This window comes from Protomyctophum bolini (genome assembly GCF_963924005.1).
Source record: "Protomyctophum bolini genome assembly, chromosome: 11".
Classification (NCBI taxonomy): Eukaryota; Metazoa; Chordata; class Actinopteri; order Myctophiformes; family Myctophidae; genus Protomyctophum; species Protomyctophum bolini.
The window spans coordinates 13,098,026-13,111,710 of NC_137872.1; the positions used below are offsets into that span (position 1 = coordinate 13,098,026).

General features: G+C 44.1%; 1 protein-coding gene across 1 annotated transcript; it reads right to left on the minus strand.

Annotated features, from left to right (window-relative positions):
* Positions 1 to 1,216: 1,216 nt before the first annotated feature.
* junbb (JunB proto-oncogene, AP-1 transcription factor subunit b) lies at positions 1,217 to 3,101 on the minus strand. The gene has a single exon (XM_080776842.1). It carries the CDS (start codon positions 2,751 to 2,753, stop codon positions 1,752 to 1,754), a length of 1,002 nt encoding a protein of 333 aa, XP_080632968.1. The 5' UTR covers positions 2,754 to 3,101; the 3' UTR covers positions 1,217 to 1,751.
* Positions 3,102 to 13,685: the final 10,584 nt, after the last annotated feature.

Sequence of the window (13,685 nt, forward strand, 5' to 3'; positions counted from 1 at the left end):
CAATTTCTGTAATAATACTTTCAAATTTGTTGAAATATACATCCCAGCAGACCAGGCACAGATTTACAAATTACAAATCACATTACAACTACATACAGAGTATGTAGTTGTAATTTGATTAGCAGTATACTGTGGTTACTTGGTTCCAAAAAGTGAAGACAAGTTTTCTTCAACGGTAAATCTGTGCCTGGTTTGCTGGGACTAGTTACAACATTACGTCATCCTTGAGAGAGTACATGGTGTGTATATGACGTAATGTTGTAACTTGTAACTTGTAACTAGTCCCAGCAAACCAGGCACAGACTGTATGTAGTTGTTCTAGTTACAACTACATACAGAGTATGTAGTTGTAATTTGATTAGCAGTATACTGTGGTTACTTGGTTCCAAAAAGTGAAGACAAGTTTTCTTCAACGGTAAATCTGTGCCTGGTTTGCTGGGACTAGTTACAACATTACGTCATCCTTGAGAGAGTACATGGTGTGTATATGACGTAATGTTGTAACTTGTAACTTGTAACTAGTCCCAGCAAACCAGGCACAGACTGTATGTAGTTCTAGTTACAACTACATACAGAGTATGTAGTTGTAATTTGATTAGCAGTATACTGTGGTTACTTGGTTCCAAAAAGTGAAGACAAGTTTTCTTCAACGGTAAATCTGTGCCTGGTTTGCTGGGACTAGTTACAACATTACGTCATCCTTGAGAGAGTACATGGTGTGTATATGACGTAATGTTGTAACTTGTAACTTGTAACTAGTCCCAGCAAACCAGGCACAGACTGTATGTAGTTGTTCTAGTTACAACTACATACAGAGTATGTAGTTGTAATTTGATTAGCAGTATACTGTGGTTACTTGGTTCCAAAAAGTTGTTACAAGTTACAAGTTACAAGTTACAACATTACGTCATATACACACCATGTACTCTCTCAAGGATGACGTAATGTTGTAACTAGTCCCAGCAAACCAGGCACAGATTTACCGTTGAAGAAAACTTGTCTTCACTTCGAAGAGACCAAGCGAAACGATTACTTGCGCGCTCTGCTTGCGCAAGTAAAAAGAAGAAGGGAAAGCCAATGATATTATATATGCGCCCATTATAGGTATTGTGTGTTTTACTGTTATACTGTGTTGACGTTGTTGAATGAATGCATCGTATGATTGTCCCCAGATTAATACCGAAAACATTCAGAGAAAAAACATAACGATAATTGCTTCGTTTTTAAAGACACTTTACTTAAATACACCTCATGATCATCACAAATAAAAAAAGGCATTGTAAACATACGACATCATAACAGCTTGTCTGGATCAACCTGACAAACAAAATAACTTACACATTGAATAGATGCAGCATTGCATGACATTATCATCAGTTGTAAAAGTACAAAGACATACAATAATAATTACTCCCGCTTTATACCATTTGTAACATGGGCCCATGGATGATTGTGCCTGGTCAGTGTCTCTGTGTGTGTTCAGCCCACCATGGGACGCTGCTGCCCGGTTCTATTAGGGTTGAATGGTCCCGTGACCGGTGTCCAGCATCCGGAAGTTAAAGTACCATTACCAAAGTCTTTCTTTTTCAACCCTATACATGAGCCTTTAAGAGTAGTCTACACATAGCCGACGGCCCTGTACTGTACTGCTACCATCTCTATAGCAACAAACCAGCCGATACTCCAGTGCTGCTCATGTAGAACATTACTCCAGTGTTATCACTTCTAAAAAGTTAGTCAGTCACTGTCCTCTAAAATGCCTCCAGCTTGCTGGTCAGCATTAGCTGACAGCCGCTGCTGACATGCGTCAGGACTTTCTGTTTGAGCTGGGCGACCTGGTCGCGGAGGACCGACGCGGTGCTGGAAAGCCCCGCGTTGTCGTTCTTCAGCACCTTGACCTTCTCCTCGAGCCGGGAGATGCGCTCCAGCTTGCGCCGCCGGCACTTGGTCGCCGCGAGCCGGTTGCGCAGCTTCTTCCGCTCGGCCTTGATCTTCTCCTGGTTCTCCATGTTGATCGGAGACATCGGAGGCGAGGTGTCGCTGCTGAGCATGTCGGGGACGGTCTGGGGCTCCTCTTTCAGAGCGACGAGCCTATGCGGATGCAGGCCGGTGGCTCCGGGCAGGGCGTGCTGGAACGGGTGGGTCGAGGTCTGCTGGTGGTGGCTCTGCTGGTGGGGCGGCAGGTAGCTGATCGTGGCCGTGGGGTAGCTGGATGCGGAAGAGAGGTTCGTGTTGGGGCAGTAGGCGTTCAGCGTGGTGTAAATGGGCGGTTCAGGCTGCAGGGAGGAGCCGAAGACACTAGAGGCCGCCGCTGCTGCCGCCGAACACGTCGTGACTCCGCCGCCGGCTCCGATGGACACGTTCGGAGGGGGCAGCTGGTGGTTCATCTTGTGCAGCTCGTCCAGCGCCTTCACGAAGCCCTCGGCGAAGCCCTCCTGCTCATCGGTGATGCCCCGGTTGTAGAAGTACTGGCCCGGCGTCGGCGTGGTGATGACGCCGTTGCCGTTCTGGATGATGAGCCTCTCGAGCTCCGGCGAGGCGAGCTTGAGCGACCCCACGTCCTGATGCGCCCCGTGATGGTAGAGGTCAGCCTCGGCTCTCAGCTGGGCTTTCAGGTTGCGATAGGGCTCTGTCAAGTTCAAATTCATATTCTGCTTTAGCAGTTTGTAGTCGTGCATGGCAGCATCTGAGTGGCCGTAAGCCGACAGAAAAGAGTCGTCATGATAAAAAGGTTGCTCCATCTTTGTAGACATTAAAGTCGTAGGAAAAAGTATAAGCTTACCGGCGGTCGCTTATTAGAAACACAGTCTCAGGGGTAAATCAACAAATATCAGTGTCAGCAGAGGGGAGCGTGCATCAATGCACCTGTCTTCTCTCTCGGCAGTGTCCCCCCAATATAGTTTCAGAAACGGGATTGAATTCAATTCACCCCCGCTACAAAGTGAGAGTGAAACTCCAAGGCGTTGAATAAAGCAGCGGTCCGTTTTAATAAGTGCTGTCCAATATCTGTTCCAATATCTTCACGATCTCGTAGTGGGAACACTTGTCACCCTGTGTGAGAGTGTGTGTTATTTTCTAGGGCTGTGTGCCGGTGAGATCTCAGTGTTCAAATGTATGCTGGCGGTCACTAACGTGCCTCTTTATATGTATCCAACCCAAGCTGCTGTCAGGGAAAGTAGAGCCTTGTGATTGGACAAGTTGGCCCCGTTCTCCCCGCCCACCATAAGCACGTCGAGTGAGTGACGCTATTGCCGGGAACTGGGAGTGTAAACAAGCCTGTAGGCAAGACAGCAACAGGACAGACTAGCGCACTGCCGCACCTGATCAAGGGGGACAGACAGACACTCAGACATGCAGTCAATCAATAGAGGTTCCCGTCTAAATGTGATGTTTTTCAGACCGTTTAGGCTGATTTGTTTAGTGGCAACGGGATAATATTGTTGGCTAAAGGTTGAGGTGAGAATGAGATTCATTTGGAGCTGTTTGTCGCTGCAATGGAATAATAGCCTATTCTTTTTCATTTTATTAATAATGGGTACACTGTATAGTATAAGGATTCATGTAGGCTACAAGCTGTCACTAAATTGATCCTTTGGTTAAATGTATAGGCTATAGCTATACTCTCGGTGTTATAAATAGATAAATGAACATTGAGGATTTTATTGTGTGATACAATATTCGGAAAGGTTATGAAATTGCTGCTATTCAGATCGCCGCATAACGACTCAGACCTGATGTTGATGCTTTTGTTTTATGATCATTTCGATATTATTATTCTGTCATGACAGAATAGCAATTTCTTGACACGTGTTAGTTCTTTATTAAAGTATTATACCCTATAATACGCCCACTTCTGCCACAAGGCTAGCGAAACTGCCTCTGTGTAACAAATAATAGATTGCACAGTCATTAGATAAGGGTTATTCAATCTGCAGCCTGATAATTAATTCATTATCTATGAATTAAACATTCAGTTACACAATATTATTGTGGTCCCTGCCTTCCGCGGAGGAAGTCGGTAGTCCTTATATGGGCATGATGACGTATTAGTTCCTCCGTGGGAGAACCGGGAAGCCAAGCCCACCCAGGCCTCATTCCAGCAGCATTCCTGCTGTATAAAAGCCATCCATGTGTTACGTTGAAGGGACTTTTCTGGTTCAGGGCCGAGGAGGGGCATAGGGTTAGATATCTAAACCCACTGGCCACCGGCCCACCACCTGTGTGAACGGATCGTTAAGCATAGCCTACTGCATGATGATTTCTGAAAGGGCTGTGACTGAACCTTATGGCCAAAGGGACATTTTAATTTAAATCAGTATTAAATTATATCATTTCAATTATATATTTATATATATTTAAATTAAATATGTATTATTTATTATTATTTTGGAGAACTGTTCACTTGAGAGAGCTGGTCCTGAGTTTTTTGGGGGAGAAGTGGACACTTTGCCCAATCCCTGTTTTATACATTTTACCTTCCATAATGGTTCCTATACTGAGATGCTGTGTCAAGAATACATATAGACAGAAAGACAGACAGACAGACAGAGCTGCATTTCTCAGCTCAAAATGAATCTTTGAGTTTGAAAAAATAATGTATGCATTATCTGAGAAATTTGGTTAATTTGTTTTTTTTACTCATAAAATAATTAAATATATTTACTTATAACACTGATAATTTAGGGAAGTCTGGTCATCCTTAGACATAATTATGTTAGATACAGTTTTGCACATGAGGGCCCTTGCTTCAGGTTCACCGGTATTTCCCAAAACCGGTCAAATGGGGAAGAACTATTATATTGTTAGAGAGAAATAAGTCAGTTTCCTGACTAAATAATTCCCAGAATTCATAAACAGGCCCCTGATCAAAGGAAATGGATCATGGCCACTGCTCAAAGGGATTTTTCATAAATCCTTCCAAACACCCCTTGTGCCATTATTTACCATTCATGAATCGTCACTGACACGCCAACATTTGATGGAGTTAACTAATGGGCTTTAACTGTGCCTCCGTTCATAATCCACTAACATAACAAGTCAGACAATACAGACTGTGATAGATTTATAGACACATGTGCTTCCAACAGTGCCTCATGGAGATGTCTGGTGAGGTACACTGCAGATGTTAATCTATCCCTTATGGGTCCACTTTTACACTCTCAGAGTTAAACACTTTCAACCTGGCATCCCCATTTTGGTCACCTGGCAGGGAAGGCATGGCCATTGCACTATTTGGTATTTAAGCCACAGACAACCATTTGATGAGATTTTGCCTCTCAGACCCAAAACTTAAATATTTTGTTGTCGTTGGATACAATTTTGTCCACAATTCTTGAAGTTGATACTATTAGGAGAGAGAACAGGCAAATGTTAATCAAAATAACATAGGGTTTCCTCCGGGTGCCTTCTCTACTCTAAGGTCTTCCCCCATCTCTCTCCCCATTTCCTGTCAGTCTACTGTCTGTCCCTCCATAAAAAATATATAAAATAAAGGTGAAAACCACAAAAAAAAAAAAAACAATTCTTCTACATTCTCTAATTGTGTAGACTTCTTGTAAATTAAGTAATGCAGAGGTTTAAGAATAATTTAACTATAGCCGGGTCCATTTGGTTTCATTTTACGACTACTGGTCGTCCCCGGACCACTGGTTGAAAACCACTGCCTTAGATGGAGGGACCCTGACTGCAGCAGCCATATAGCTTCGGGGTGCATGGGCAACTGGAGAGGGATGATGGACAGGGCCACTATGATGGAGAGGGCCACTAGGCTATATTTCCACACTCACTCCAGAGGGCCACTGTTGCATTGTCATGCAGAAACCTTTTATCTCCCTATTTTAACTTTCTTTTTTCAATCAATACCCTACTTCGTCATTCTATGTCACACAAAAATAGCTGATCTGAAAGCTCAAAACACATTGCAGAGCGATACGTTTTGAGCTTGTAGATCTGCTATTTCTATCTATCCTGAATAATCTTTTCTATAAATACTTTTGAATTGGAGTCCTGAAAAAATGTTAACTTCATGAACTTAAATACAAATACAGAGACAATACAAATGTAATACTAATTAGCTACTAATATAGACTGTAATTAAAGCAGGTTATGTTTGGAATTGTAACAGCTGAAAGCAATAATATATCAGTATTCCGAAATTAACCTGCAGGCCACATTTAAGTGAAGGTGGGTGCCGCATGTGGGCCCACGGTCCGCCAGTTGCACATGTATAGCTTAAAGGGGAGAGTCCGTCTGGTAATCAGAAGGTCAGCGGTTAGCCTCCCGAGTCCTGCTGGCTATGTGTCAAAGTTTTCGCAAGTCACTTAACCCCTAACTGCTCCCCTCTGAGCGCTCATCGTAACTTATCTGAGCACTGAGCAGCTATCAGCTGATCGTCTATCTTGGCGTGCGACACTGTCGTACAACTAATAGGGTTTAACTGGTTCAATTAACACTCATGGTTTTGCAGTGTAGTTAATGCCCGTTGCCTCCAGTGGACTGTCTTTAATCATGTGGATAGCCAAAGAATTTTGCACAATGGGAGTTAAAAACACAGGTTATTATCTCAAGCAGGAAGCCCCATATTCAATAAATTACCCCTTTGATGTAGAATGAATACAAGGCCCGCGCCACATAAATTACATTTGATTAGGCTGTGCTTATGGTGGGCCGACTGCCTGCGGTTCATTCTGCAAGCATGTGTACAGTTCGTGAGACAAGGAAACGTGATTCCTCTGTACGGTACACCTGTTTGGACTGCTGAGAAGAGAACCTTTGTCTCTTGATTGTAAGTCTCCCGACACCCACGCAAACACAACAAAAAAAAGAACCTTCCAGATGGTATTGCATGTCCCACGGTGGCTCGAAACAACACGGTAGGGTGGTCTTCTGCCAGAACCACACCTGAGGGATGAATATCCTAGCTCAATATTGATTTTATTCTTTAAAAGGTCCTCTTCTAATAGTATTTTTAGATGTTTTGGATCTGTTTCATCTTTATTGGGACCGCCAGCAGGATAGGTGAGAGGGAGATGGAGGGGGAGACCGGAAGGATTCAGTCCATAAACTAGCTACAGGACATGTGATGTTCCAAGCACAGGAAGCCTTAATCACTTTTATACTTTGTTGACCCCCATGTCTATACCTTTCCCTTAACACCAGATCAACAGATCTACAAGCTCATAACGAATGTTCGCCTTTTATGACATAGCTAGAATATAGGGATGCGAAGGTTCATTAACCACTGTCCACTGTCCTATATTGAGTTATTATAGTATAAATATAAAAAGGGAAAAGAAAGGAAAAATTCAAAACTAGCAAAAAATACATCTACAGGCCCACAATGATTCCTAGCTATTTTTAAAACTTTTTAAAAGTAAAACATAGTGATTTACCACGTATGCCCTATCTATAGGAGGGATGGAAAGGGTACTACCATTTCCTGTACAAATATAGTGTAACTTGACTTAAATATGACTCAATTACTACTAATTACTACTCAAGTAAAACCAGTAAGACACGCAAACGCGGGAAGCGAACGCAGCTCGTACATATTTGGGTTTTGGACGTATAGCTGCTTTGGGGACTCCTTATATGGTTATGGCTGAGTCATGGTGACGTAATCACTCAGCTCCATATATGGGCACAAAAGCGGGACAGACAGACAGACACACAGACAGACACACACACACACACACAGACATGATCTGCTAGGTCTCATAGTAAGTGCTCATTGCGTTCGCAAATACAAAAGAATGGTTATAGGCTATATAATGTATATGTGTAGCATGACTCAGAGCCTACAGGGGAGATCCGGGTTCAAATCCTGGGTGTTACATATAGTAGTAGTAGGCCTACTCATTTCAATATTAATACATCTACATCTACCAACTAATCCCTCTCTAACCACTTAAATCCTATATACAGTACTTAGTTGTCTTGGGTCCCCCAGCTGGGCTCTACTTCATTCCTTTTTCCAAATCCAACACCAAGTCCCTTTGGCGAAAATAGCTGATCTACAAGCCCACAACGCGATGCGTTGCGATGCAAAGTGAAACGTTCTGAGCTTGTAGATCTGCCATTTTCGTTGAACGTTGGCACCAGAATAGGGATGCTATGGCATCCAGTGATGGATTCAGTGATCCTCTCATAAGTGCTGCTGAGCCTCTTTTCTTTGTTAGTACGCTTTCTCAAAGACTGACTTCATGAGTCAAACAGTTGTGTTTGAGAGTTTTTAGTTACTATACCCCACCTTTGGTTATCCAGGCTCTCTCCTTCACCCACACCATGTGTGAGTGAAAATACATGCTATGCTGGAACAGGATGTCTTTTTCTGAAAAAGCAAATGTGCCCCTCGGGTTAAAACAGAGACAACAGCCCTGTGTCAACACGTATTTGTTGTAAATGGTACACATAGAGATATTTGCCTTGGCAAAGCCTGTTATCACAGCCAGGCCTTAAGGTAACACTCTGTTAGAACAGAGGCAACCCAGCATCTTCATAAAACTGTCACAGAAAACAGAAAACAAGTGTTTACGACCACAATGTACGGTATAGTGACTGGAGCCTGGCCCAGTTTCATGCAAGCTCAAGTTGCGACCTGAAACCCAAGTCCACCAGCTGACATTTGAAGGCCTGCATCCCTTGATAATACCCAGATTATAGCCATTTCTCACAAATTCTCTGGCATTCAGGATGACTATTTTGATTGTATGCCTTTTTGTCAGTAGCCATGGAAATATTCCATCAACAAAGGAAAACAACAGTTCCTGGCAGCGTACGTGCTGCTTCCACATTGCCACCTCCCTTATAAATTCTATTCTCTGTGCAGCATGCGGTGTTGCCTCTGCAGTGCTCTGCTGTGCTCTGTGCTGGCTGGGTCTAGCTTTTATTCAGCGTTGTGGTAGAGGTTGACCACAGTCCCAGTGACATTTTGGCAAAGCGCAGCAGCAGAGGTCTAGAGTGGTGAGTGTTTACGGGAACACTCGTGCGATGGCAAGCTGCCACGCTGCCAAATGTTAGCCCAAAAAAAAGAAAGAAAGAGAAGACATGCATACACCACCAATGGGAACGAGAAGCAGATGAGTCTGATTCTCAAATGTATTATCCATCATTTGATGAAAAAGCTTACATAACGATTCCTAGTATGAAAGTAAAATATTAATTGAGTCAGTAGCCATCTGAACCGTGTGTGTGTGTGTGTGTGTGTGTGTGTGTGTGTGTGTACCCATAGCGATGATTTGAAAAAGTGAAAATAAAACAGAAAAGTGATTGGCCGGAATGTGATGATGTATGATGATAAGAGCGCCCCTCACATCACACTTGTGTGATTTTTCATTTATGTGAGATACTAAAGAGATAAACCCCATGAACCCTAGCATCTCCATTCTGGGCATGTCATAATAGGCATTCTGTGATAATAGGCGAACGTTTGCCGAAAATAGCAGCTCTACAATCTCAGAACATGTTGTAATGCATTCTGATCTTGTACAGTAGATGGCTATTTTTAGCAAAGAGATTTTATTTAGAGGGGAAAAGGGGGAGGGGCCAAAAGACCCCTGGGGGACCTGGCGGTCAATGAAGTATATACTGTAGGGTTTAAGTAGTTGAATCACTTCATTCTCCATCTACTGTATGTATGTATGTACAGTATTATGTAATAGCAATCTATCTTCCCATTGGTGTGAATTCTTTGGATGATTTGGGACTGTAGTCACATTGTGATGAATAGCCATATCTATGTCTGGGATTGCTTAGGCTCCATGCAGTGTATAATACAGGTATGTTCTTTAATTCCCTTTTTGTGTATGCACAAAACCTCATCGTCACTGTCTGCTCGCCTGTTGTGCTGATGTTTCTATGCATATACTGGGGGGGGGGGGTCTATTTACAGTAAGATAAAGCACAGTGTGTGTTTGCGGTCACGTCTGTGGAGATGTGTGAGCATATTCGTGTATGTGGATTTATTTCTATGTGTTACGACAAGCATGCACCTCTATTTGGGTGAGGTTGGTGTGAGTTTAAAAAATGTTTTGCCGCACTGAGGGGGGTGTCATAATCATAACAAAGATAAAGTGAAAAATTTTCGGTGTAAATTGTAATCCGTTGTCTTCTACATCTCAACCACTGATGCTTTTATTGTATTGACGTTATGGACGGGTTGACTTTTCCTTGACCCTGGTAATAAATAACTAGTGGCTTAATTGCCAGCACAACTAGGAGACATGTTGTGTTCTGTTGGTCTGTGTGTGTGTGTGTGCGTGTGTGTGTGTGTGTGTGTGTGTGTGTGTGTGTGTATGTGTGTGTGTGTGTGTGTGTGTGTGTGTGTGTGTGTGTGTGTGTGTGTGTGTGTGTGCGTACGAGAGCAGCATGCGTACGAGAGTCTGCATTTTTGCATTTTCACACAAAAATAAACTAAATGCACCTTCAAAATATTACATGTCTTACTACACACCCACAACGTCCAGCCCTTGTCAGTGCATGAAATATAATTACTAAAATCCAGCCTGGCAAATGGGCCATTTCTTTCTGGAGGAGAATCCCTTCCCCAACAAAGCAGGCTTTGACAATAAGGTGCTTATGCTGGGGAGAGAAAGCCTCCTCGCCACCTCTCACTCCTCGAGTCTGCGTGCCATTGTCCTTCTCCACCTCCACACAACACTCCTTTTGTCAGAGACGTGCATCTGGGACACAACAGGACGACCCACTGTCCACTGTCCACCACTAAGACCGCCTCTGGCTGGCTGGACAGCTCCCTCTCTCTCTCTCTCTCTCCCCCACCCTCTGTGACTCAGTGCGAGGTCAACGCGAGGTCACAGTCCCTAGGCCGAGGAGCACAGGCCTTCTCACTTCAGCGTCTGTCCACTGACTGACCTTCACAACTCTTCAGAACCACAGAGTCAGCGAGAACACAAAAAGACTCGGACTCACAGAAGGGGATGGAGGGGTGGTGGGGAGGTTGGGGGGGTTGCTGAGAGAGAAGGAGGCAGGCCAAGTTAGACGTGGGTTTGTTTGTGAAGTGTCCTTTTGGCAGAGCGGCTGACTCCCTCATCGGGGACATAATGGGGCCTCTCATCCGACGGCACCGCTGTTGTCGTCTGTGCGTCTGCAGGGTCTTTATTGTCCGGTTTATTAATAGAGCTATCCATCATCGTTTACCTCGCCGTCGTCATCTTCGTCCTCGTCAACATCACATGATAACAGGCCGGTGTTTTTTTCCCAGCCATTGACACGAAATGACCCCGGTGTTGATGGTTACCGCATCGTCTGTTGATGACCCGGAGAGATGTTCAAGATTTCGGCCTTCTTATGTGGTTATTTAAAAAATGCTCAAAGTGCATGACCCTTCTAACTAGGGATGCTTCAATGATCTGTTTGTCATATAATTGTAGCAGAATAGCCCTGCCTGTCACCCTTTGGATGAGCAGTAGATGTTAAGTTCTTTTGTGTGGGAAACCCGGGTTGAAATCCGTATGATGGTCAATACAACAGCAGCGACCTGCCTGTATAAGGTGGAGGTTTGTGGCCTCAGGATTCAGTGTAGATTTTTCAAATTAATTTAAATGCCTCACTGGATTAACTATGCAATACTATATGATACTGTAATTGTAAGCTTTATTTCATAATACTAAATTTAACAATAGGCCAATGGAAACACTGTGAAGACTGAAAGCACACTGACAAAGAGTATCCTTAGTTAGAAATGGCATGCCATTTTAGCATTTTAAAAGAACCACATATGAGGGCCAAAACTCTTGAACATTGTCATCAGTGTGAGATTTCTAATGTGTATGTATGGGCTAGAACAGCAGAGAAAACAAGCACTAATAACCTACGGCGACTGCTTTGTAAACCAACCTTGATACCGTCCCAATATCAAGGACTGCACAAAAGTATTTGCAATGGTTCTGCAAGTCTAAATCGTTTCCACACAGTTTTAGGCCATTCATTTGAATTTAGATGCCACCAGACATATATTAGAAGTGGAGATCTCTGATCAACATGTTGCATCGCAACCCGTTTTAGATACCGGTAATCTATTTTCACTATTCGTTGCACGACAAGGCATATAAGGCTAAGTACTGTATATAAGTGAATACGTGCAGGTGGAGTGCACATCAATCCATGTACGTTCACATGAACACTGTGAACAACTGCGTTGTACTGTATGTTACCACAAGTCCTTTGCTCTCACACACATCATCTCTTCCTCACTATTAATGCTCTGTGAAGGCAAAATCTGTAGGGAAATATGGGGCCAAACTGTCTGCTATAACCCCTGCCCCCAACAACACCGCCCGGAGACCACCAGTCCTGTGTTATTTCTAGACAAAAAACAAAAAACAAAAACGGAAAGGGGTAAAAAGGCCTCTCGGGCAGACACGTGGCCACGCGCGCGGCTAATGGGACCGAGCAGATCTCCTTGGCAAGGTCCTGTGCCTGCCGCCCATGCTCAGTGAACCTGAAGTAGCCCGCGGGAGCTGTGAGTCAGGTAGATGCATGCCTGCATGGCTCTGGCAGCTTCAGAGGGTGGCCTCGCGGCCACCGGGCTGTGTCACGACAGAGAGTATAAGGGCAGAGAGAGAAGGAGAGAGAGAGAGAGAGAGATGGTTGGTCATACGTACTGTAGGTGTGGGTCGATGCTGTTTGTGCCAGAGGTCAAAGTGTTTTGTTCATCCTTTTACTCAAAGCCTCTATCATCCACTCCCTCTGTCCCCCCCTCCCCTCCCCTCTCCTCTCCCTCTCTCTGCCCTGCTGTCTCTCTCTGTTCATTAGTGTGTTTTTACAGGGGTATGTAATCACTATAATGAATGCAGAATGTGCTCTTAATGATCTCGCCCTACAGTAGTATAATGGAGTTACGAGGCACGGAGCCCGTAGCGCAAGAGCACATTTAGCATAACACGACGGGAATGCATGCAGGGGAGAGGGCATGGCAGAACTGTGTGTGTGTGTGTGTGTGTGTGTGTGTGTGTGTGCATGTGCGTGTGTGTGAGACACAGACAGACAGACAGACAGACAGGCTCGATCGCTAAAGAGATCCGTTCACATTTTGATCTCAGTGTCTTAGGAGTCTGCCAAGCAACTTGTGTGACTTCCTTTGAGTGGGTTAGAGTTGGGGTCTCAGATCTGGTTTGGCCGCCGTTCGATAGCCTCACCAGCTTTCTGTCAACGTTTGCGTTTTGGTTCTCTATCTACCACATGGCTGAAAAGTGGCTTTGGCTTTCATTAAAACAAAATGCCACCAGATTATTGCCATGTCAGGCCGTATGGAGCTCATATAAAAGGGGGTTTTAGAATCCCATAAATCATCGGCCCAGGGAGATCTTTCTCTCTCGGTCTCTGGAGGTTTTTGCCGAGCCAGGCAGTTTTCAAAGCTGCAGCCTGTAGATTTACTGCTGCTATTACATCTCATGTATACTCTATGCTTCTTTTAGACAACTCAGAAATGTGAGTGTCAGTTTTTTTGTGTGGATGTGTAAACTGTGTGTGTGTGTGTGTGTGTGTGTGTGTGTGTGTATCCGGCTGTCTAGCTGTGTCTGTTTGTGTGAACTGTGACCCCAGCCATCACACCATGGCACATTTTTCCCAAAACTCCTGTTCCCACTTTGCTGTCAGCTGTGTGTGTATATCTGTCTGTGTCTGTCTGTCCTTGTCTATCTGTGTCTGACTGTCCGTGTGTCCGTGTG